The sequence below is a fragment of the Melanotaenia boesemani genome, chromosome 10 (genome assembly GCF_017639745.1).
Source record: "Melanotaenia boesemani isolate fMelBoe1 chromosome 10, fMelBoe1.pri, whole genome shotgun sequence".
In the NCBI taxonomy this organism is placed as follows: domain Eukaryota; kingdom Metazoa; phylum Chordata; class Actinopteri; order Atheriniformes; family Melanotaeniidae; genus Melanotaenia; species Melanotaenia boesemani.
In genome coordinates, this window is record NC_055691.1 from 15345346 (window position 1) to 15368247 (window position 22902).

Sequence of the window (22902 nt, forward strand, 5' to 3'; positions counted from 1 at the left end):
GTATTTTCTGGGAGTGACGGTAGGCGTGACGCTGCCAAGATGGCGACGGTAAGAACCACCCAACAAGCTTCACTTTGGCTCTTCAGAATCCTACGAGTGACGTCACAGAGCGTCCATCTTCTATGTTTCATACATTCACTTGAACACTGAAATGTTATATAAATGCTCCTGAGTGGTGGCATATGAGCACACAAATGTCCCTGAAGTAAAATCTCAGGGACGTGGTGGGTGAGATTAATGTGTAAAAATTTTTCTGCCACTAAGCAGTTTAACTGAGTGTGTGTGCTGGTAGGAGTTGCTGCTTCATTTTCTTTTCTACTGATCTTTTTCCTGGTCTCCAGTTGCAGCTCAGATTAATGTGATATTGATGTAAAAACGCTAACGACCACTAGCCATGTTTCTGCAGTACCGAAGGCAAGCATGCCAAAGTGGTTAGATTTAGGGTAAACGTACAGGACAGGGTTGTCATTCTCTCATAGTACATAACATGATGTCTTTATTATTCTAACTTTTGATCATCTGTACTTCTACAATGTAGCTATTGTGAAAACTGAAGGCTCTGAAACTTTGGTCCAAAAGCAGCAGCCTCCAGTACTGCAGTCCCCCCAACTCATCATGGTGGCCATGTTTCAGCTGAAAAAATATAATTTAGTTTCGTTTTACAAAAAATTGTTCCGCAAGAAAGAAAAGAAAAAAAAGATGATTTTTTTCTTTAAATAGAAAAACTATCCTGATAATTCAGAAAAACATAGCAGGAACAAAATGTATGTAAAAAGTACCTTAATAATTCTGCTTCTCTTATGTTTTTAAGAAAAAAAACTTTCTTCTTTTTTTTAAGTGAATGCAATATGCTTCCATATGTTTCCATTCAGTCTTTGGAAAAAGTGAAAGCCCTAGTATTAACTAGCAAAGCTATAATTAGCCTAGCATTGCCCTGTTTCATTAATAACCATAAACAATCCATTGCTTCAGCCATCAAACAGCACCACCTATAAATATACACGTTTAAGCTTTAATCAGCTCTGACATGACAGTCTGATCAGCAGCTAGGAGTAAAAAACCAATATAAAGAGGCTTTTTAATGGTTTCTGTCTTGAATACAAACCATCTAAGAGCAGGAGGTTTAAAATATGTAAATATTTAGCAAGTGTTAGCGGAGTTTCAGTGTCGCTTCTGTGGATGTTATAAATGCCATCCAACATGTTATTTACAAACAGATCTTTTTGTTATTTATTCTGCATTTATTGTATCATAAATGGAACTTTAACCACATAATGATAACTTTGTGCTTATGGTAAAACACCACCACCATCAACTACTTGTTTGCGCTGATATGTGGATTCACACAAGGCGTGGTATCGCAAGAGGAGTTTATGTCCAGGTCTTCTTCATCATGGTCTTCCTCTGGTCCGTGTTCATCGTGTAGGCCTGTCTCACTGTAAGTTTGCTTCCACATCTCTGTCTCCAAGTCGTCCTGCTGTGTCTGACACCAACAGGAAGTTTTCCTTTTCCAAAAAAATAAGCAGAAATGCACATTATAATTCACAGTCTGGATTAGGATAATTATACAAAAAGCTGTGGCTTTAAAACTTACAGTATCAGCTTTCTAAATTGGTTTTGGCTTTAAAGTTAATAAAAAATCTCGATTTTATACATGCAAAGAAAATGGTACTTCATTTTACTTTCCAGCATTTCCAACTTGAGGAGCAACTTCTGTTTTAGATTCATTTTGAGATGCATTTGATGTGTGAAAGATTATTCAGAAATGTTGTAAGAGAACCAAATAATCTGAAAACAGAAAACTGAAGTAGCAAAGACTTACAACTGGTAGCGCCACGCAGCACCTGCTGCCATCAGAAGCAGGACAACGATGCCAAGAAGGGTGAGTGCTGTAGCTATGGCTGGGAGGGAAAAATACACGGTGAAGTAAGCATTAAGTAAACAGACTACATATGATGAAATGAATCAGTTTAAATCCATACTGGTCTAAAAGACTTTGTAATGGGTGGTAAATTTGCAGATTATTTTAGTGTTATTGGTTTTATTTTATTCTTTCATGCACTGTATTGAGTTGTTGTGATTTTCACTATAAACTGAATCATTACATAGTAATGGACTTTCATCATTTAAATTAAATTAAATCTAAATGAATCTTAGGTTTTGAAGTTTGGGGCCACACCTCAGTTTGATTTGGTGTTTTACTACCCCCTTGTGGCTATAAAAAAAACACAATTTGTTACAGCTTTAATACCTTTGCTCAGAGTAAGAGTTTATAAGCATCCCTGAAGATAACGTTGTCTTCTCTCCCTCCTTCTAATTACGCTTAACACTGTGATTCTTTTCATTATGTTGCACATAATTTTTTAGCAAAATGATTAAATAGCCATGTTATTACATATCAGGCATTCAGACATCTATAGTAAAAATTATTTACATATTTACATGTCTCACCTCTAATATCTGTTATCATGTTAAGATATCATTTAAAAAAGCTTAAAAAAAAACGTTAATTAGATCCAAATTAATACAATAATTGTATTACCTTTGAGAGGTGGCTTTGCAGAGCTTACTGAGGTCTGCAGAAGATCTGAGCTGAACATCTGAGCAGAAGTAGTAACGGCCATATTGATAACAGACGGTTTTGAGGTGATCAGGTGATGAGGAGAAGCAGTGGTGTGGTGAGAAGGGAAAACCAAGGAGGAAATCCTAGACGAGAGCGACGTCCCAACCAGGGGAGCAGAAGCTGAAGTTGACAATGTCTGCTCAGGGGATTTGGATGTTATTGGCATTTTTGTTGAAGATGGAGACTTGATTGTTGATCTGATCAAAGGAGCAGTAGGTGTTGAGGTTGGAGTCAGAGCTGTCACTGGGGTGGAGGATGTGGAGGAGTGAAGGCTGACCGTGGTTGTTTTCTGCTTTTTATCCAGATATGCAGCTGCTGAGGATACAACATTACATTTAGTCAGTATCAAATGACAGTGGTTTATTGTTACAATGCAGTGAGTCAGCACACACACACACACACTCTGCTCAAAACAACAGAAAGAACATGCAGTGATCAGACGTACTGCACCAAGGCCCTGAAACATGTGTCGAGTAATCCCAGAAGTATTTGCTCGCAGCGCGTATCAGAACTTGTATCATTTCAGAGTAATGATGTCATTAATTACATCCCAAGCTTCTCTACCCGTCTAAGAGGGTCAGATTTGCAGCAAACCTCATCTCTGACAAAGTGTTTTTAAAGGCTGGGGAAGTTGTCCCTACCTCACAAAAAAAGAGAGAAAAACTGACTCAATTCTAACACAGTTGGAAAAAATATTATTTCTTAATAAAAATAAATAAAATCCCATCAACTGTAGACCAATGTGCTGTTTTAAATGAGACTGTTCTCACCGTCTTCTGCCTGATTAAACTAATCCCGTTTTCCACCAGTGATACAGAGCACGATTACTCCTCATGCTCTTATGATATTGAGTCTAAGTGGCAATGGAACAGTCTTTACTGACACAAAATGCAGTCTGTCACGGATCATGTCAAAGCTGCCCCTGTTTTATACACTTTAGCCAGCAGGTGGCTCCGTGTGCACATGAAAAATGATCCGTTTTCTGGACTAATTTGCTGGAAAGCTTCAGTGCTTCACGAGGCCTCATCTGGCCATCACTATCGTCATGCACCAGAACCAAGCTCTTGTGTGAAGAATCAGGATGTACGGTGCTGTGAATGAACTGTACCTGAAGTATTGAAGCAGAAGACACCAAACTTTGTATCTTCTGATGCATACCATGTCACCACCCCAGTTTTCCCTTTTCCACAGTTTTTATCAGAATAAAGTCGTGGGATGACTCCAGTCTTCTCAGCTATCCAACCAAATCTGTTAACATCGATTGAAATAAATATATTAAATCAGTGACTGCCCAATTTACCAAAAAACAAAAAAAAAAACCTACATGCTCACAGTAAACATATATAATATAGTGTAATCTGAACAAAGATCTTTGGCTACCATCCTTGAATTATTTCAGCGTACTTGCATGTCTCCAGTCCATGATGTACTGCTTCCTCCATCTGGGCTCTGGTTGCCATGGTGACATTCAGTGACAGGCAGGCAGCTCTAGCAGCAGAGAAGTTTAAGGTGTACTGTCCTCCTTCGATGAGCAGGAAGACTCCGGCGGATTCGTGACTCAGAGGGACGACTGAAATGATGGAAAATTTCATGTTTACAAAGTTGCATTGATAAAGGAGACTGCATCTGCTGTAGTTTTGTTGCTGCTTTTTGAATTTATTTAGGCTGCCAGTTTTCCATGTTGTGAGGCATTTAACATGTTTTGTTATCTTTAGTCTTTAGGCTGCAGGACACTACTGTGTGTGATCAGCTTGTCTTGCTGGCTTTAGACTTCCTCTCCCCGGACACTTAGTCAAGCTCATTTGGGAAAAACTGAGGGATTCTCAGGCCAGCCAAAAAAGGTAGTCCCTCCAGCTTGTCCTGGGTCTTCCACAGGGCCTCCTCCCCATGGGACATGCCAGGAACACCTCACCAGAGAGGCGTCCAGGAGGAATTCCTACCACATGCCAGAGCCACCTCATCTGGTTCCTCTCGATGTGGAGGAGCTGAGGTTCTACTTTGAGCCCCTTCTGGAGTATGGCCATGCCACCAAGGATAAGAAACCACTGATGGAATAACCTGCTCCCATCACTCTGGAACCGGGTAAATCTGGTCTATACAGAACACACAACCTTCTATTGCTCCAGAGTCCAATCTTTATGCTTCCTAGCAAACTGAAGCATTTTTTCTCATTATCCTTAGTGGTTATTAGTGGTTTTCTTATGGCTACACAGCTGTTCAGTCCCAATCCCTTGAGTTCCCTTCACACTGCACGTGTGGAAATGCTCTAACTTTGACTATCAAATAAAGCCCTGAGTTCTACTGTTGTTGTTTTATGATTTCATTTCACCAGCCACTTAGGTGATTACTAATTTTCACCACATTTCTTCCTGGAAAATAATGATTTCCCACTATCCTTCCAGTTTTTAAAAATGTGTTGGACAGTTCTTAACCTAATTTAAGTAGTTTTTGTAATCTCCTTAGATGCTTTCTTTGCATAACGCCACTGATTTGATCCATTTGAAACAGATAAACATCGTCTCCACAACAGCAGGACATGTCTTCCGATATGGTTGTTTAAGAAATGAGAGATTGCTTGTTGCATCAGTTGGGGTTAAATAACAGGTTGCTAGCTGAAAGATAATCATCCGTGCAGTAATTATCTAATGAGAGGCTGCTTCCTATTTCCCTAGTTGAATCCAAGTGGTGACTTTATAACCTTTCCAAACTGATCAGCAGAAATATAGCTTTTTAAAATCATTACTGATGTCTTTCCTCCGTGTATTGTTAGCACACATTTGAATGTCCTATTACCTGTAAACTGCCAAAATGTCTGTTTTTATATTATAGAAGCAAATATAAATAGTAGCACCTGGCTACTGCATTCTTTATTTTGAACCAGTAATGGCGGATTTAATCTTTTACATGCAACTTCAGCATCTCCTGTTGTTTTCATTCACTCAGTAAAGGCACTGTGTAATACGTTATGTACTGTAGTTCATCTGAGAACGTTTCGACCTAATTCTAAGACTAAGTGGGAGTTTTTTATGTCCTGAGCCGCAAAACCTCAGCATAAAAGGAAAGTATACTTTCTTCGTTTTTTTTTTTTTTTTTTTTTTTTTTTTTTTACTGTTAAGTTAATTTTGCAATAACATCAATAATCAGTTTTTATGAAGCTCTGTAACTGTGAAGACAGTGTTTGGTGACTGTGATCATGATAAAAGCTTTTGTCACATTAATGTTGTTTTGTTTCATGGTATAGAAGTGATATAAAACCTGAGGTTAAACTCTACATGCTTTCTCAAACAATAATTCAGGATTGATGAGTACTTTATTCTAGTTTCATATGCTCATATTTGAAAGAGATATGCAACTTTAAATAAAATAAGAGAAAATTGCTCTTAGGCTGTTCTTAGTCTGGGTAAATGTTATCCATATAACAGACACTACACTTCATACACCATTAGGCCCCAAATATATGTAAATGTGCCTGATATTTTACTATCACATCAAAATAATATTCAAAAACATTCAGTTTCCCATCATGCAAATATAAAAGTCAATCATTTTCACCATAAACGGACAGAAATCTTACCTTTGATTAGGCCAGATTCAGAAGGATTAAACAATGCAAAAAACATTGAAAGTAAAAATGTCAGAAAAAGGAAAAGTCGCACCATGTTTTTTTGTTTTTAAACATAAGTGAAGCGGATGACGGTTAAGAAGCAAATACACTGAACACAGAGTGGAAGCCCTAAAATGAATGTGATGAGGAGGAAACAGGAAAGCAAAGGTCAAATCTGCTTGATGGCCTGTAAGTAGATAATTCACACATCCACAGCAGCTCTCAATGCGTTTGAATCAAGCATTGTTATGGTCATCCAATTACAGATGCATGGTAAACATAATAAATATGACACTGGGCTGAGTTAGAATAGATTAATAGAGGATTTCCTGGAAATATCAAAGCAGAGTGGTAGGAAGTGTTTAGTGTTCCAAAGAAATAAAAAAATAACAAGAGATGAATGGATGACTCAGGTGATGAGACATGTTTGCTAATTGTTTTAAAACTTTTAAACTATTTTCTCTGTTAGATTTGGGTGAAGCAGCATTTTAGAATATTGTACTTTTGTTGTGCAGACTTTTCCGCTTTGTCAGCATCTCCTCTAACACTGTTTGCTCTATCAGGCCAGTCGGAAAGGAAACTTCCTCCACATTGTTCCTTTACACCATTTGCTTTTTTTCTTTCAAATATAATCACTTGCTCTCCTCCTCTCTGTGATCATTTTAGATGTCCTTTTGATTTATAAAGGACAAGAACCTAAATCCCCAACTTTTGCACACATTCAGTTTCTGAATTATTTATCTAAACATGAACAGAATTTACAGCATACTATCTTATAAAGCTCTAATACTTATATTTATGTTAAACTCATTTATAATTATAGAGGTTATATCCTTCTATCCTCCATTTTCTTTAACTTGTCCAAGGTCAGGCCCCTTTGTAGTTCCTTTTTGGAGATCCAAAGACAGTCCCAAAGCACTTGAGAGACATGGCACAAATTATATGTCCTGCAAATTTTAGGTAGTTGCCTCCTCTCATTAAACTCCAAGGAGACTTCAGCTGTCCAAAGTACGTTCTGGCCGCTTTTCAAGCAAGGGAGCAGCAGCTCTACTACAAAGTCCCCCTCAGTGTCTGTGTTCCTTAACCTATCTCTAAGGGCACATTCACACCAGTATAATCTGGGGGCTCAGTTCTGTTGGGCAGGGAATTATGCAAAATTTTGCACCTTCCTTTGGTTTGCTTTCACACTGCTCTTTATTGAAGCGGACCAAACTGCCTGGACAATGTCATTAAGTTACAACAACTGTTCATTAGAGGGTGATATTCTTGAAACAACCACTAACAAGAGTTCACTACTTTGGTCACAGTGCTTCAAACAAACTGTACTATCCGTGGAAGCGGACCAGGGTTTGTTTAAAGTCTTAAGGCACAATGAGGCTGAAACCCGTCACCATATGATAAAACTTGTTTCAGCTCCTGCTATTGGCAACACCATACTTGTGGTCACCAACAAAATTTTGTGACCATTGGTGAGAACTAGAAGGTGCTCCACCAGGTAAATTAGGAACTTTTTTTTACCAGCTCATCTGTCTTTAAACCAGTGGCGGAGCTAGAGGGGGTGGCCAGAGTGGCACTGGCCCCTTCTGAAATCTGATTGAACACCCTAGATGCCACCTTAGGGGCTTGACATGTCACAGAAATAGAGGTCAGAAAAAACTTTCCAGACACACATGGATCACCAGTGTCAATACATCAGTTTGAAGTCATTTTTACCTGAAACTACATAGCAGTGCTAATCTACTTCTATGCTAGCACTAGATTAGTTTTAAGATAATGTGGGAAAGGATGTCATATTTAGATTTTTGCAAGTGTATCTCAGGACTGCACACTACACACATCCTTCAAGTAAGTAAATCAGCAAAGAGTGAAAACAATACATCCATGTGTGGCCTTCGTTACACACCACCCTGTTCTAACTTTTAAAATAATTTCATTCTGTTTTTACATGTCATCCTAACGTCTTTGTAATTGGGGTTGTACATTTAGTCAATAATCTTAAATTGTATTAACTATTAAACCTGACATGTTTCGACTAAAGCTGTTAAACTCATGACCCTTATATCTGAGCCAGCTTGGATCCCAGTGTATAACTACTCATGACAGAAATTCATACATGTTTAAATCCCACTAGAGAGGATGCTTATCCATTTTTACTTTTGTGAAAAATCTCCTGTTTAAATAATAATGAATGCTCACCTTGTGGACTGATATCGATTAAAGATTAATAGTACATTCCTTTCTGTTGAATATAAAGTTATACAGCCTGCAGTCAGTTATCTTATCTGGGCCCAAAGACTGAAAGGCCTGCTTTGCTCCATCCAAAAGAAAACAAAATCCTCCCTCCATTACCTTTAATGCTCACAAATTGCCATGCTGTGCCTTTATCTGTGCAGGTTTATGAGCTTTCACTGGTCTCTATCATATTTTGTGGACTGAATTATGAAGAGCTAAATTGATTTGTGGGATAAGAAATGCAATTTGTACAGCTTCTTGGCAACAAAGCTGCACTACAGATTAATATTTTCTGACAGAAGCTCAATTAGGGCTAAACATTTTCAACAATATTTTCATTGCAGTGGTTCAAACAGGCTACCTTTTGTCTAAAGACTCCAATCTTCTTTAATCTGTGGAAGGTGGTGTCAGAAAACATAAGAACATAGGTTTGATCCAGCATAGGTGTGTTAGCACAAGAGGCAATCTTCACTGTTGTTTTTACAACTGCTTTATCACCACTTGGTGACACTATGGATGTCTTAATTCACAAGCAGTGAGAGAGTTTATTGTGTCCTACTTTCACGGCTCACTGTATACCAGATGCATGATAGCACTTACTGTCAGCTTCAGGCTGCAGCTGTAATTTGGTCACACTGGCCTGGTTTGGGAGAAGTGAAAGTCTCACTTCATCCACCTTGAGAGAAAAGCATAATGTGGTGATAACAGTGCGACAATTTCTCCACTGGGGGAGGAGAAGTGATTAGAACTGAAAGTTTTCTTAGGCCACCAATTCAAAGCCAATTACAAGCTTTTTTCCTCAGTCGGGGTTTTAAAAAGATGTAAATGTCTTCAAAGTCTGGTTTAAAAAATTTTAAAGTATAGACCAGTTAATTAATTAAATTATTACATTAACTCATGGATGAATACTAAAGTTCTTGCCTTGAAGCTTTTACAAACTAAGGCACTTCCTGCTTAAATGTCTTCCTCATTGGGACTTGTGTCCCTTGTGTCAGCGGTATGAAGACAGAGTAGGTGTCATGTTTACTTTTCTTTGAAAACATACTTGTCGGTACAAAAAGTTTATCAGTGGTCACTGTCATGATGACCAACTCAAAACCATTACAAAGAACAGGAGCCAATTCAAAAAGTAAAAGCTAGAAAAATACATTTATTTGCAATTAAATTCAACCCAATATGTGTCAGTCAGTTAATCAGTAACTCTTACATGTTAACATGAAAGTCAGCATAGTTGATGAGGTGGTGTGTGGAAAAAACGTGAGGAGTAAAGGCAACAGTTTAGTTTCATGAGCCCATCACGAAATGTATGGAGAGTCCTTTTACACTGGGTATACTGGCTTAGATGTTCTCAAAATACACTAACCAAACCACGCCCACTGGGTACCTGCAATAAAAAACACAAAGACAAGGTCAAAGAGCCAACCCAGCAACCAAAAGAGACAGGGTCATCAAATTACAAATGTTTGAAGTTTTGTCACAAGAGTACTTTATAGTGCTTAAAAAGTTTGTGGTTATAGTTACGGATAAATGTGTAGAAAATAGTATCAGAGAAGGGTTCAGAAAATTCTGGTAATCTTAGAAATGAAAAAGCAAAAGTAATCTTGGTTTGTCGTGAGGACCAAGAGAGGGGGAGTGTGTGAGGATGCTTCAAATGTTTGTTTTTTTTTTTTTTCTATGGCTAAACCAAACTCAGTCATCCTGCCCTCCAGTGGCCTTATTATGCAATTATTTGTTTCAGTCACTGACTCCTGGTGCTTCAATGTGATTGACCAGTAGTTGAAATCACTGATATGCAAAAATATACAACCACTGAGCAGCAACCTTTCATGGGTCTCCCTTGTTGTAATCACTCGTGTTTTTATCATGAGGTATACAGATTACAGTAAAAGAGAGATCTTCCTCTCATGTTTGTGCCTTTCAAATTTTGGTGTCCACATTTTTCCTAATGTGCTTGGTATGTGAGCGTATGATAAAGAAATAAAATTTTGTTTGAATTTGTCTGTGTGTATAAGATACATTAAACATTTCTACAATCCAGCTAAGTTTAAAAATAGGCTGTAAGCTTAAAAAATGTGTTTTATTTACAGATCAGTATAAGCTAGTTAGCATGCTAACATAATATCTTTGTTTTCAAATATTTCTTTGCCAAGTTTAAATAACCGATGTGGTCCTACAGCATCCCTAAACATGAAAAACATACAATCCCAAGCAGCAGTTATTGTTCTTCCCATGTTGAATTCACCCACTTTTTCATCTTAGGTTCACAGATGTGTAAGGGATGTTACAGGTGGCTCAGGTAAACAAGACCTCATTCACTTAAGGCCCATTTATTCTCCCTTATGTATATAAATAGCAAAGTCCATTTCAAACGTCATTCATTGTCGTCCTCATACTTCCATGTGTCTTTTGTGTTGCAATCGTTGTTAAGTCTATTCCTCCACTAGTGGGCAGTGCTAGGTTCAGAGTTCACCCCCACGAGCGGACGTCAGTTCCAGACAGCAGCGGTAATGCATCGCTATTAAGTTGTTTCCAACTGTCCAACACGCCCTAAACACTTGCATATACTCTTTCTTTAAAAGCTTGCACAATTTTGATAGTTGTCTGTGTCTTTATTCTTCTTCTGTTTTTTTGTTCCCTTCCCTTTCCTCTTCTTGTTCTTGGGTTTGTTTCTTTCGCTGGTCGCATGGCAGCTATTCTGCTCATCACTGCCCCCGCAATTTCCACTTGTATTGTTCTGTCTTCTGCGTCAAGCGACGGATAGCTCCATGAAAGCAGACCAAATTACGCGGGTAGCCGATGCAGAATACGGACATAACTGTTCGTCCGTCTGCGTATCCGTCTTCTGCATTATGCACTTGGGGCCTTTATGTTTTTGTGCTCTTCCAATTATCTTAGTGTCAACCTTTTTGGAGAGAAATTGAGAAATGAATGATAGCTGAGAAACAAACATTTCTAACCTAGATAAATGTTAACCTACCTAGGTTAACCTAGTTTTTTTTTAAGGCTATAGGCTACAGAAGTGCATTCTATTTAGCCTACAGATTACGGTAGTTAGCACGCTAACATATTAGCTATTATTTCTTCCTCTTTTACTGTGATACGTTTACCTAATATTTGCATGTTTGTAACTGTTTTAATTTAGAAATCCTTAACAATTAATCTTTTAAGGAAATTAACAATACAGACAGTCCTCTTTGTCAAGTTTAAATCACTGATATTGCCCTACAGTGTCCTTAACGCTTGTCCAAATTGTCCATAGAAAAACTGCAATAAAATCTTCACACATCAATATTTTTTCTACTTCTTCTTTTTTTTTTTTTTCTTCCATAAATCATTTAAATAACTTCCATCCCTGGCCCTTTCTCCAGAAAAATATTGCCCCCCTTGGCTAGATATTCTTTTTTACTTAAATGGAGGGACACTGTCCCACCAACTCATAGAAACAATCAGGCATGACGTCCTGTTTAAAAGTCAAGATCAGATTTCCACTCCAGCATGACAGCAGGAAGTTTCAGCAGACATAGGGACCTTTCTTAAATACATACCATAAGACATGGGAGCAGGGTTGCTAGGGCAGCTTCATAATGTCTCCAGCATGAGCTAATGGACCAACAAACTTCATGATGTATAACCATGTCTGCATATATTCTTGGAGTGACGGAATTGGCAGAGAAGTGGAATTTCTGTTTTGTTTGTTTTGCCTGCTGTTATCTTTTGTTTCACTCTATTGTTTTTATGATTCTTGCACTTGCAAAAGTGTCCTATTGACTTCCATTAAACATACATATTTTAATCTCACTGTCATTACACTTTAAAACTATTCATTCTTTAATTTTGCATTTCATTTGAAAAAAGTAGAGATATTTCACAATTTTATGTCATTCCACCAGATTCAACTGCTTTCCCATTGTAGGCAGATGCAGAAAATCCTGGTGTTATACTTAAATAGTTAAATTATTATAGTTAAATTTGAATTTGACTTCCCAAAAGAGATACATGTCCTCATGCCTTAACACAGAAGCTGTTTTTCTCTGTCCCATTCAGGTTTATCCTATCACATTACCCAATAAATGATGAATGATGTTTCTTTGGTGATAGGTTACACCCAGTAAACTCCGCATGAAACTGAGACGTTCATTCAGGTTGCTGACCCGTGTTCTAATAGCAAACCCAGAGCCCTTGTCTTCTCTTCGAGCACCATCACAATACTAATTTACTGAGACATTTTTGTACGACTGCACATTTGAAATGTCGATAAGAGCCAAGTCCCACGCAGACCTGCAGACAGCTGGGAAGTCCTCATTAGATGACAGCTTCTATAAATCTTTCTCCATGAGCAGCAGCAACATTAACAGAGGCGGCCAGTTTGGGAATGGGGTGACGGAAGAGATCAAAGTTCTCTCCAGAGCGACCAGGAGGCCTGTACGGGCAGTCAGGCCGGTCAGCGCCGTCAGCTCCAGTGGCTCTTTCCTCCAGATTAATCACCTGCAAGGAGAGCTGGTCAGAAAGAGGAAGGTAAGGACATAGGAAGTGTGAGCAAAGCGAATGAAATAAATCTAACCCTTTAGAGAGCTTTAAAAAAACCTTTTTAAGATTTCACTGCTGACCTCTCACTGCTGGAGTAACATGTAACTTGTGGGACATAAACGAGGAAATTAATACCTTTACTGTTGTTGTCAACACAGCCTGATGGTTGAAAATACCTTTTAAACTTGCTGTTTTAATCCAAATCTTCTCCATCTTAGAAAATGTCATTGATAAGAAGTTTTAAATGATTATCTGTGAATAAGCTGTTTCAAACCACTCCCTGTCCAAACATGGCAATCATTCTGTGTTCCTGTGTTAAAGAAGGTGAATCCACTCATCAGCAAAACATTTCCAAGGAGTCAAGAAGAACCCCAAAACAAATTATGTTCTTTATAACATTCCCCAGTTTGACCTTATCATTCTGGCTTTTTGGATGTGCGTGAGAAAAAGAAATCCTAAAAAATAACATGAATGAATGACTGAACCTGATATATTAAGAGTGATAGAGAGAATTTGCAGCCAGGAGAGTGAAGCAGGAAGTTACTGCTGAATGATGAATATTGAAATCAAACTTTGATCTACAAAGAGGTGACAAGTCCTTGCGATGATTATATTTATCATTTTTACTGTCAAGAACTAAGCTGTGCAGCTTTTGTTCTTCATGGCACATCACTAATAACGTACACTTTTTCAGGAATGTGAGGATCTGAGGAAGGAAAACAAGTATTTATTAAATGAGATCCACATGGAGCGGATCATGATGCGCACAGAGAATGAGCTGACCATGAGGAACCTCAGGAACCTGAACCAGGAGCTGCAGGCTCAAGTCAAAGAGGTACATTCAAAAACTGGACATAGTTCCTAACAGCAAATCATTCAAGAGATAAAAAAAAAAAGTGTATCTCTTGATTTGGTTAAAAAGAAGGGAACAGATCTTCATTAAAAACAGATAAAAAGGATTCTGTCTGGTTTCCAAGGGAGAAACCTGTTGATAACTGACCTTAAACTTGTATTTCAGCGTCGCTCTGCTGGGTTGATTTCCACCATCTCTGACATGTGTCTTGCTCCTTGATTAAGCCAATATTTATCATCTTTTTCAAAGGACTCCTGGCCAAGAAAAAGCAGAAACACGTACAAACAACAGACAGTCACAGTTAAAAGCATAGTTACAACAACAGAGAACATAAAACTAAGAATTTAACCAACATGAAAAAAGAGCGAAAAGCAGTGACAGGTCAGTGAATGCATCTTCCAGGTCTTTCCATTTAGATTTAAAATTATTTTAAAAAGTTAAGGTATGTGTGCACACATAGTCAGGGTGTGAGCCGACCAACAAGGCCATTGGAAGCTTTTAGTCCTGCACTGTTGGCTCTGGTTGTGCAAGGTGCATTTTTACAAAACCATTGCACTTGTTTTTAGTCACTAACTTATTATTTTTTATTAGTTTTGCTATTTTCATTTGATATTGTCTGTGATGTAATTTTGTTTTTCTTGTGTTTTTCTGTTATTATTGTTTCTGTGTTGCCTTTTTCTGCTGCCTCTTGGCCAGTTTGTCATTGTAAATGAGAACAGGTTTCCAACTGACTCACCTTGCTAAATAAATAAATTTTTGATGATGCTCATTCCCTTTTTGGATCCTGTAGTAACACTTCAGCAACACGAGATACAAATCTGAATCTCCCTCAGATATTTTGTAGCTGTGTGCTCTCTGAGACAGCCCTGCCTGCTATAACATTGTTACCTCATTAGGTAAGTCTCAGTGTCCATTACAGTTGACAAGTACAAAAAGTATGACAGCTACCATAAGCTGTTCCTGCTCTAATAAACAAAATGTATGAAATATTTCACTTTTCTTTCTTTTTATCATAAAATGTGCTTGTTCCTATTGCAGACACCTTAAAGGGAGGAGAACTGCAAGTGTCACAATCATCTATGCATGGTATCCAGAATGTCCAGAATGTCCTCCTTAGAGTGTAACCTAGCCTGATTTATAGTAAAAGGAGGAAACAGAATGTCTACAGCAGAGGACAGAAGTTGATGGGTTGTGTTTAGACCTGTGTGTTCTTCTTCACAAAATCTATTTCACTGCCTCTTGTTCAAAATGGCAGTTTACCTTCACAACTACAAGGGCTGTATGTATAATCTTGGTCTTAAAGAAAGCTGAGATGTGAGGATGTGTCAGAATCACAATATCTGTTACTGTAAATTCACCTGGAACTCAGTAAAAAGTTTTAATGATTATTTCCTCCTAAAAGAAAATCACATTACTTGCAGTGAAGCCGGAGGATAGCAGCCCAGTTCATCTAAGAATAATAAGGTCTGATGGGGAACTGTGCAAAATGAGGAAGCTACAAAAAGTTAATCTGAGCAGGTTTACAGATGTTTTAAGATTCGGGTAAATATCTCAAGAACCCACCACCCAACTTTGACAATCACCTCTATCAATGGTCAGAGTCAGGAGCATAGAGATTGCTCTCAAATTCACCTTAAAAACAATGAGGATCTAGAGAAAAGTGAACCCCAAGATAGGAAGAGTGAATACTTTGCCATAGGAGTTCATTTTTAATAAAAACCTTCATGATTCATTTCAGACAGAGAAAACATTAGCATAGTTGTTTGAAGTGGAGTACATGAGCAATGTACTTTTTTTCTCTCTTTACTAATCTTTGGCTTCTAGCTCAGGGAGTTTTTGTCACACACCGATGAGACAGACATCACTGTAATCAGCAGTCTCTGCTTTAATGTGACACTTTGTTTGTGGAGTTTGCTTGAAGTGGAGAAAGTAGCAGAGGCTCTAAAATGGACAGTGGTGTTTTCATGTTTTTGTTACATTCCCATGTAACTGCTTGTGGTTTGAACTGTGTGTCATTTAGATGTCAGAGCTTGGTAGAATCCTTTATTTCTCTCCAGGTGGTAGCGTGTGCATGACTTCGAGACAGCTCTACATCACAAAAAACAAAACATGATTTTACCCTGTAGGGGGCATTCAGAGCCATTTTTTACCCCCCAAAAAATTCATTTAAATTTAAAGAATACAAATTTTATCAACAGTTTATGTTGTTTTCATCACAATGAAGTAACACTGTGTTGTTTACAGCTCAAAAAACAAATTTTTTGGGTGCACTACCCCTTTAAGTTCAGGAACAAGAAATATATGGGCTCAATATAAAAGAATAAAGATTTTGCTGCTATAAATTAATGTTTGCAAATAATTTTACAGTTTGTATTTGTTAATCAAAATTTATCATTCTGAAAAAAAAATCTGCCTGAGACATTCAAGTTTGTGAATGCGTAGATATGATTGTGCATGGATTTAAAAGTCAGATTTGTATTTATAGAGAAAAATACTAGTGCTTTTGCATAAACATCTGTTCATGGGGGCAAAGCAAAAACCTGCATGCAAGACTGAAGTTGCAGAAGCAGATTTCTGGTCCCATCTTTACACTTCTGTCTGACTGAATGATGACACATCAAGTAGTCCAATCAGAGAGCAGAATGCTTTCTGTCCAGGATTTTTATTACTTTAAAGACCTCAAAAATGTTGCAAAACTCTTTATAAGGCAAGTTAAATCAAATTATGACCTTACATGATGCTATGTGACTTTTCATTGTGCTGAACTATGCTCTGGTTACAGACATTTATAGTTTTTATAAGAAAAGAACGACTTGTGAGGCTCATTGATGCAGAAAACCTCAGATCTGGTCTCACTAGAAATGTAGTGAAATTTGTGAAAGCGTTCCATGTCTTATCTTTGTCTCACATCTCTTCATGCTGATATAAAAACAGACCCTTATTTGTCTCAGTGTTCTGGGTTATATTACATCTAGAGACAAAAGCAGGCTTCTAATGTTTCCTGACCAAGCCAATGTACATCCACCACTCTTCTGCTCTCCATCAGCTGAAACAGAAGCTGTGTCAGAGCCAGCAGAGGGCGACGTTGTGCTCACGAGCTGCAGATGAGGCTGAGGAGTCTAGAGGGGAGGCAGAGAAGAGCAGGGCCCTGGCTGAGGCTCGGGCCCTCGGTTGTCAGCGGGACAAGGAATCAGCTGAGGCCGACAGAGGACGCCTGAGTGAAGAGCTGCAGCAGCTTAAAAAGGAGGTAAAGGACCTTTAACCTGTTAGATAATCGGTTCTGTCGGCAATAATAGCCAGCAGAACAGAGATGACTACAGGCACCTGTTAGGACGACCAAAATTCACAACTTTAGATCAGTCATTTTTAAAAGCACAGATTACAGTATGATTGTTACACTGTGGCTCAGTTTAATGAAAGTCTCTGTAGTACCAACTAATGAAGTCAGTACAGTCTGTGGTGTTTTGTATTTAGCTTTTGTCAACACATCCCAGAAAAAAAGCAGCAGTTGGGTATCATTCCTTACACAGAAACCGTTTAAAACACATTGATGTCTGATAACAGCTGTTTGCGGCAATAAACATTGTGGTTTATCCCCCCCTTTTTTTCTTAACTTGTCTTTTCTAGCATGGTTTGGCTGTGATCAAAAGCAAATGCTTTCACAGCTTAAAGTTAATTCAGTTCAATTTAGCTTTATTTGTATCACACCAATTCACAACAAAGTGATGCCAATGCACTTTAACAGATACACACCAATTCAATCCAATAAATTTAATAATAGTAATAATCCATTTAAAACAAACATTACATTAGTCCAAATTATAAGAACAACTAAACCTTTATTAGCCAGAGTAAAATCCCACTGAGATAAAGTTCTCTGCTGCAAGGATAACCTTGCCTACACCTTCTCTTTGATTCAATCCTCCATCCTGAGCTGCACAAGGATTCGGGCGACAATGGAGAGGAAAACCTCCAGGAGAACCAGACTCAGGATGGGGGAGAGAGGTGTTGTTTGCTTCCACATCTTCGCAACATTTAATCTGACTTTTCTCTTCCCGTCCTGCAGCATACTGATCTGCAGCTCTTATTGGCACAAACGGAGAAGAGCTACTTTGAGACGAAGCTGAAGCTAGACCGGGTGTCGGGCGAGAAACAAGCCCTGCTGCAGGAGAGCAAGAGCCTGGAGGGAGACAGAGACGAGCTGCAACTCAAACTGAGACAAGTAACACAAGAAAACGCCCAGCTTAGAGAGAGGTGTCTCCCTTTACCTGACTATTTACTAAAGCTTTTTTTTTCCATCCAGGCCCTACTAAAAAGTCTTCATTGTCTAATTTTGCATTCAGAGTTCAAGTGTTAATCTTCAGAGAACTTAAAAAAAAAACCGAGAGTAGGAATGATTACTTCTTCTACACTGGAAGACCAAATGCCATCAGCAAATCTAGTGTTAATTATAAGTGCTGTGATATACTGGTCCTGATGATAATCATGATATTTAGAAAAATGTGTTGGGAGCTAGCTGCAATGTTCAGCTTAACACACATAAAGATGCTGCATGATGACAAAGAGCCATTGAAGGATTTTTTCTTAGATTTTGTAACAAGTCAAAATCAGACCACAAGCCAACTGAGAAAGTTGGTAAAAGACTGTTTTTTTTTTAAAAGTTATGTTAAAATACATGGACACATTAATAATAATAATAAAATAAAAATAAATAAATAAAAAAGCTATGCACTTACTGTCCACTTTATTTGTTCCACCAAGATGTGAGGCGAGAACAAAACTGAAGTATGGAAGTCAGAGAGTGTATAAGCCACACAGTGAATCTTAAAAGACTATTCTTTTGATCAAGAACCATTAAATTACATTTGTTCAGCTTAATATGGACATTAGCACAGATGCTCTCCATGAAGCATCCACAAAATTCAATGGTTCTTCAAAGAATTATTGGAGTAATAACCTGATTCCAGATGTGCAGTTAGCCTACACTTGTCCAAACATATTGTACCTGGCTGGGTGACAGCTAAAAGATCGATTTTTCCCTTTTAATATCTCTTATATATTTTTCTTTCAGCTGAAAAAGAAATGACTACTTATTTTTCTGTGATGTGTCATAATTTAACTCCAGCAGTCTGTTTGCAGTGAGTTGAATTCAAGGCATAGAGCAATGGCATCTGAAGAGGAGAGCAAAAGGGCCAATCAGGCCCAACAGGAGGCCGAGGATATGAGGCGCCTGGCAGAGAAGGAGAAGGATGGGAGGACGGCTGAGTGCCTCAGCTGGAGGGAGAAGCACCAGGAGCTGGCCGACATTGTCCGAGCTCAGGAGGACCTGAAGGCTCAGAGGCAAAGCAAAGCTGTAAGAGTTCTCCATCACTGCCGCAGTTTTCCCTCATATTTCACTACCAAAGATCACGTACTGGTGTTACTGTATGTAAAACACAGAATGAAAGTATTATGTAAAGGATCCTTTTTTTTTATTTAAATAAGAATTAATATTTAACATAAACTCAATGAGAGTCACTGACAATAAACCATTAGGCAATTAAAACATAAAAAAGTTGAGATGTTGTATATAGTAGAAATTTAAATCCCTTTAGAACATAGGAATGTAAAACTATATACAAATTTAAAATATGCCACATAACCATATGTTCCAAGGAAGCTACAAAAGAATGGAAACTTTTAGCTGGATATTAAGAGCAACCTGAAGATGTAAACACACGGAGTGAAACTGCAAACAATATCATTATGGTTTCATACTGTCTTCCACCTTTTTCAGCCAAAGCTTTGCTTATTTCAGACGATGCTGAACCACGTTCTGCATGGCTTCTCAGTAAAGATGGCCTCCCTGTAGTCTGACTGACCGACTGAAAACATTTGATACATAATAGAAAAAATATTGCAAATAAGGTCCTAAAGAAGGAAAGATTCAGTGCTGAAATTTACTTTTTGTAGCAGGTTTCTTCAGTTCCATGAAAAGTTGCAGACACATTTATGATGTAAAATAAAAATAAATTGAATAACTGCATCTATAAATTGGGGAGTATTTCCAGGATAATGTTTCTCAAAACCTTCAAATGTGCCATCATCTGTAGAACATGACATCATCAAAGGGGTCTGAGAATCTGGACTCCTTTCTATGTGCAGGGGACACAGCCAGTACCTGCGACCTTTCAGGTGCATTAACAACAGACCTGATTCTGACGTGAAAATCACTGCATGGGCTCAGAAACACTTCCAGAAATCCTTGTCTGTGAACTAAGTTCACTGTGAAATCCAGGTTAAAGCTGCAAAGATGACGCCAGGATCCAGAAACCATCTTCTATGGACCAAAAAGTTCATTTAAAATGGTCTGAGGCAAGGTGGAAATTCTTTTTACCCACCGTTACTATGACCCCCAGAATTAAGAGGGGAGGGACTATGCAGTTTTTTTTTCCAGTACTCAATTCAAAAGCCTGCATCTGTGATTATATGGGGCAGCCTTAGTGTTGATGAAACTGACAATTAGCACACCTGGAAAGGCACCATCAACCCTGAAAGATTTTTACAGGTCGTCCAGCGAAATATTCTCCCTTGTAGATGATGCATCTCTTAGAGAAAGTCTTGAGTATTTCAGCAAAACAATGCTAAACCATATACTACATCCAGGCCTGTCTGCAGTCCAAATATTTCCCCAAATGAAAATATTTGGTGCACCAAAAATGTAAAAGGACAGTATTCTTGTTAATAAAATAGTCAAATATCCCAATTTCTATATCTTGTGTTTCTATGTTCTACTGTCACTATATTTTGGTTCAAAATATTTGCAAATATTTACTTTTCTTCATATCTTACATAGTGTACCAGCGTTTCTGGAGCTCAGGTTGTATTTTCTAATGTAAATGATTTGAATATTGTTGCATTTTCTTGGTGTTTTACAATCTCCCAACTTTATTCAAAACAGGATTGTACAAAACAGTCCTCATACTCAAAAAAAAGTCATTTTCTGCTTGTGTTGAAAAGATCTTCAGTTAAGTTTTACACCCATTTTTCTAAAACAGTGCCAAGCCAACATCAAGAGCTACTTTCTGTGCATGACCGAAAGCGACCAGAGGGTTAAAATCCTTAAAAATCCAGATGGCAACCTGAGAAACTTTACGGTGAGATGATACTTCATGAGTTCTTGAAGCAGTCCTCAAGTCGTAAATATGCAGATGAGAGTTCAATGTTTAACTGTATAGCTGATGTTATTCACACAGTAACACAGCGACATCACTTCCTCTCATGTTATGTTGAAGGAGGGAGACCCCGTATACATCTCCACTCCTGAGTCCAGTCCGGCTGAGCCTGAGAGAAGTTCATCCAGGTAAACAGAAACCTGATCCCCTTTCCCACTTTAAACATCCTCAACTCCTCCGTTCAACTCCCATCTGTAATGAACAGCTTTGAAATCAAATCATCTCCAGTTGATTGAGCTCAACCTATGTTGGAACATGTTTTACAATCTGACTTTTCTTGCTCTCGTGCTTCTAAATTTTTACATGAAAGTACTGCAGCTCATACAGTTTAATCACCACTAAACAAATACGCAGCATTCTGTTCAAACTGCAACGCTGCAGCAGCATGCCTCCAGATCTGAAAGACGTAGCCTCCTTTACACTGGAGGCCACATGAACTGACCTCTGGTTCCAAAGAGAAAGGGGGGCTTTGTTCTGACTGCTGGACATCTATAAGCTCAATGGACAACATGCTTTTCTGGACTCAGTGTTACTCATCACAGCTTGTCAGTAACCTGCACTAACGCAGTACATGAGGAAGAATGAAAGGATAAATGAATCCTTTCAGAGGGTAGAAAGACGATAGAAGGGTTCATGGATGCATAAGGGAGGGAGGATGGATGAGAGACAGGAAAGACAGCAGAAGGATAAATAAATCAGGGAGGATGTAAGGATAGGTGAGGCAGGGAAAGATGTATGGATGAATGAGCGAGAGGGAGAGAGGATGAATGGGTGATAGAAAAGACCATAAAAAGACGGATGAAGGAGGAAGGATGAGGATGACCCAAGGCCAACAGCTGTTGTAGGATGTCCTACAGATCAGTGTTTAACGAGCTTGCAAAGACCATGAAGAGGAAGTTCATTAATCTGAATCAGGTGTGTTGGAGTAGGAATACATCTAAAACACGCAGGGCAGTGGGTTCTATGGACCTGGTTTGAGAAACGTTGCTTTAAAGTGTTCCTTATCAGCTTTAACCCTCTAGAACACAAATGTTATCTGTTATTTACCTGCTCCAACATACCTTCAATTCAAATGGATCCAACAGATTTTTGTCAACTTCTTCACAACAACCCACCATGCATTGCGTACTCTAGCAACATGGCAGTGTCGGCACAGTCCCGCTCTAAAATGGCAGGCATAGGTGAAAAGCTGCAGACACAGCGTGCGCATCACATGCTTTATGTACTACATACAGTCTGAAGCCATTAGGAAAGAGCAAGTCCCCTACGAGCAGCCCCAAACGACCCAGATCAAACTGCCTGCAGCCCTCAAGGATATGCCTTCCCAGTAAAAGTTACTTGGTTACAGTTATTCTGTTATAACTTAAAACTGAAAGGAGCTGAACTTGCACAACACTGTCGTCACAAGCTTCTATTCCCTTCTTTACCACTACATGTCAGTAACTCTTAAAACAAGTTTTGGGGATGACCACACATGCAGCTGATTTTCCTTAAACATTTCTTGCTATGGGAATAACAAAACAAAGACTAATGATATATTCATAGTACTACTGAGTGCATTTTTCCTTTCAGGACCATGTTCAGGATCTCTGCCCCACACACAGGGAGGGATGTGGGGCCAAGTCATTTTGATGATCTACCTGCCTTTGGAGGGGAGCGACCCGACTCTGCCCCCCCACGCAGAAGCAGGAAGGTGGTGGAATACTTCTGGATTCCCACAGACCAGGAGTGATGATCCATGTAATTCATCAAGCTCACATTTCAACAGGAGCTTAGGATGATGTTTCATACTGTCAAAAATTCTCATGCATTGATTAAATAAAGAAAGAAAACTAAATAAGAGTCAGAT

General features: G+C 38.6%; 2 protein-coding genes across 3 annotated transcripts; one reads left to right on the forward strand and one right to left on the reverse strand.

Annotated features, from left to right (window-relative positions):
* Positions 1–930: 930 nt before the first annotated feature.
* Positions 931–6320, reverse strand: lyve1b (lymphatic vessel endothelial hyaluronic receptor 1b). 2 transcript variants are annotated; one of them, XM_041997539.1, is made up of 6 exons: positions 6198–6320; positions 4028–4193; positions 3732–3871; positions 2543–2935; positions 1823–1901; positions 931–1505 (listed from the first exon to the last, which is right to left on the reverse strand). In XM_041997539.1, exons 1-6 carry the CDS (start codon positions 6280–6282, stop codon positions 1316–1318), a joined length of 1053 nt encoding a protein of 350 aa, XP_041853473.1. In that variant the 5' UTR covers positions 6283–6320; the 3' UTR covers positions 931–1315. The 2 variants fall into 2 exon arrangements, with proteins under 2 accessions (XP_041853473.1, XP_041853472.1); XM_041997538.1 differs by having other exon boundaries at positions 2543–2938.
* Positions 6321–12707: 6387 nt separating this feature from the next.
* Positions 12708–22887, forward strand: LOC121647546 (golgin subfamily A member 4). Its single transcript, XM_041997067.1, has 8 exons — positions 12708–12974; positions 13681–13821; positions 16886–17086; positions 17906–18093; positions 18979–19192; positions 20877–20975; positions 21114–21181; positions 22626–22887. Exons 1-8 carry the CDS (start codon positions 12708–12710, stop codon positions 22783–22785), a joined length of 1338 nt encoding a protein of 445 aa, XP_041853001.1. The 3' UTR covers positions 22786–22887.
* The last annotated feature ends 15 nt before the right edge of the window (positions 22888–22902 follow it).

What these genes read in the sequence shown, in the direction of transcription:
- LOC121647546 (XM_041997067.1), top strand. Translation starts at nt 12,708, where the DNA reads ATGTCGATAAGAGCCAAGTCCCACGCAGACCTGCAGACAGCTGGGAAG. An exon ending in AACGCCCAGCTTAGAGAGAG is followed by an intron (nt 18,094 to 18,978) that starts GTGTCTCCCTTT and finishes GTCTGTTTGCAG; the next exon opens with TGAGTTGAATTCAAGGCATA. An exon ending in CCTGAGAGAAGTTCATCCAG is followed by an intron (nt 21,182 to 22,625) that starts GTAAACAGAAAC and finishes TTTTCCTTTCAG; the next exon opens with GACCATGTTCAGGATCTCTG.
- lyve1b (XM_041997538.1), bottom strand. Translation starts at nt 6,282, where the DNA reads ATGGTGCGACTTTTCCTTTTTCTGACATTTTTACTTTCAATGTTTTTT. An exon ending in CTTCTGCTTCAATACTTCAG is followed by an intron (nt 2,939 to 3,731) that starts GTACAGTTCATT and finishes TTGTATCCTCAG; the next exon opens with CAGCTGCATATCTGGATAAA. An exon ending in GCTGCGTGGCGCTACCAGTT is followed by an intron (nt 1,506 to 1,822) that starts GTAAGTCTTTGC and finishes TTTTTGGAAAAG; the next exon opens with GAAAACTTCCTGTTGGTGTC.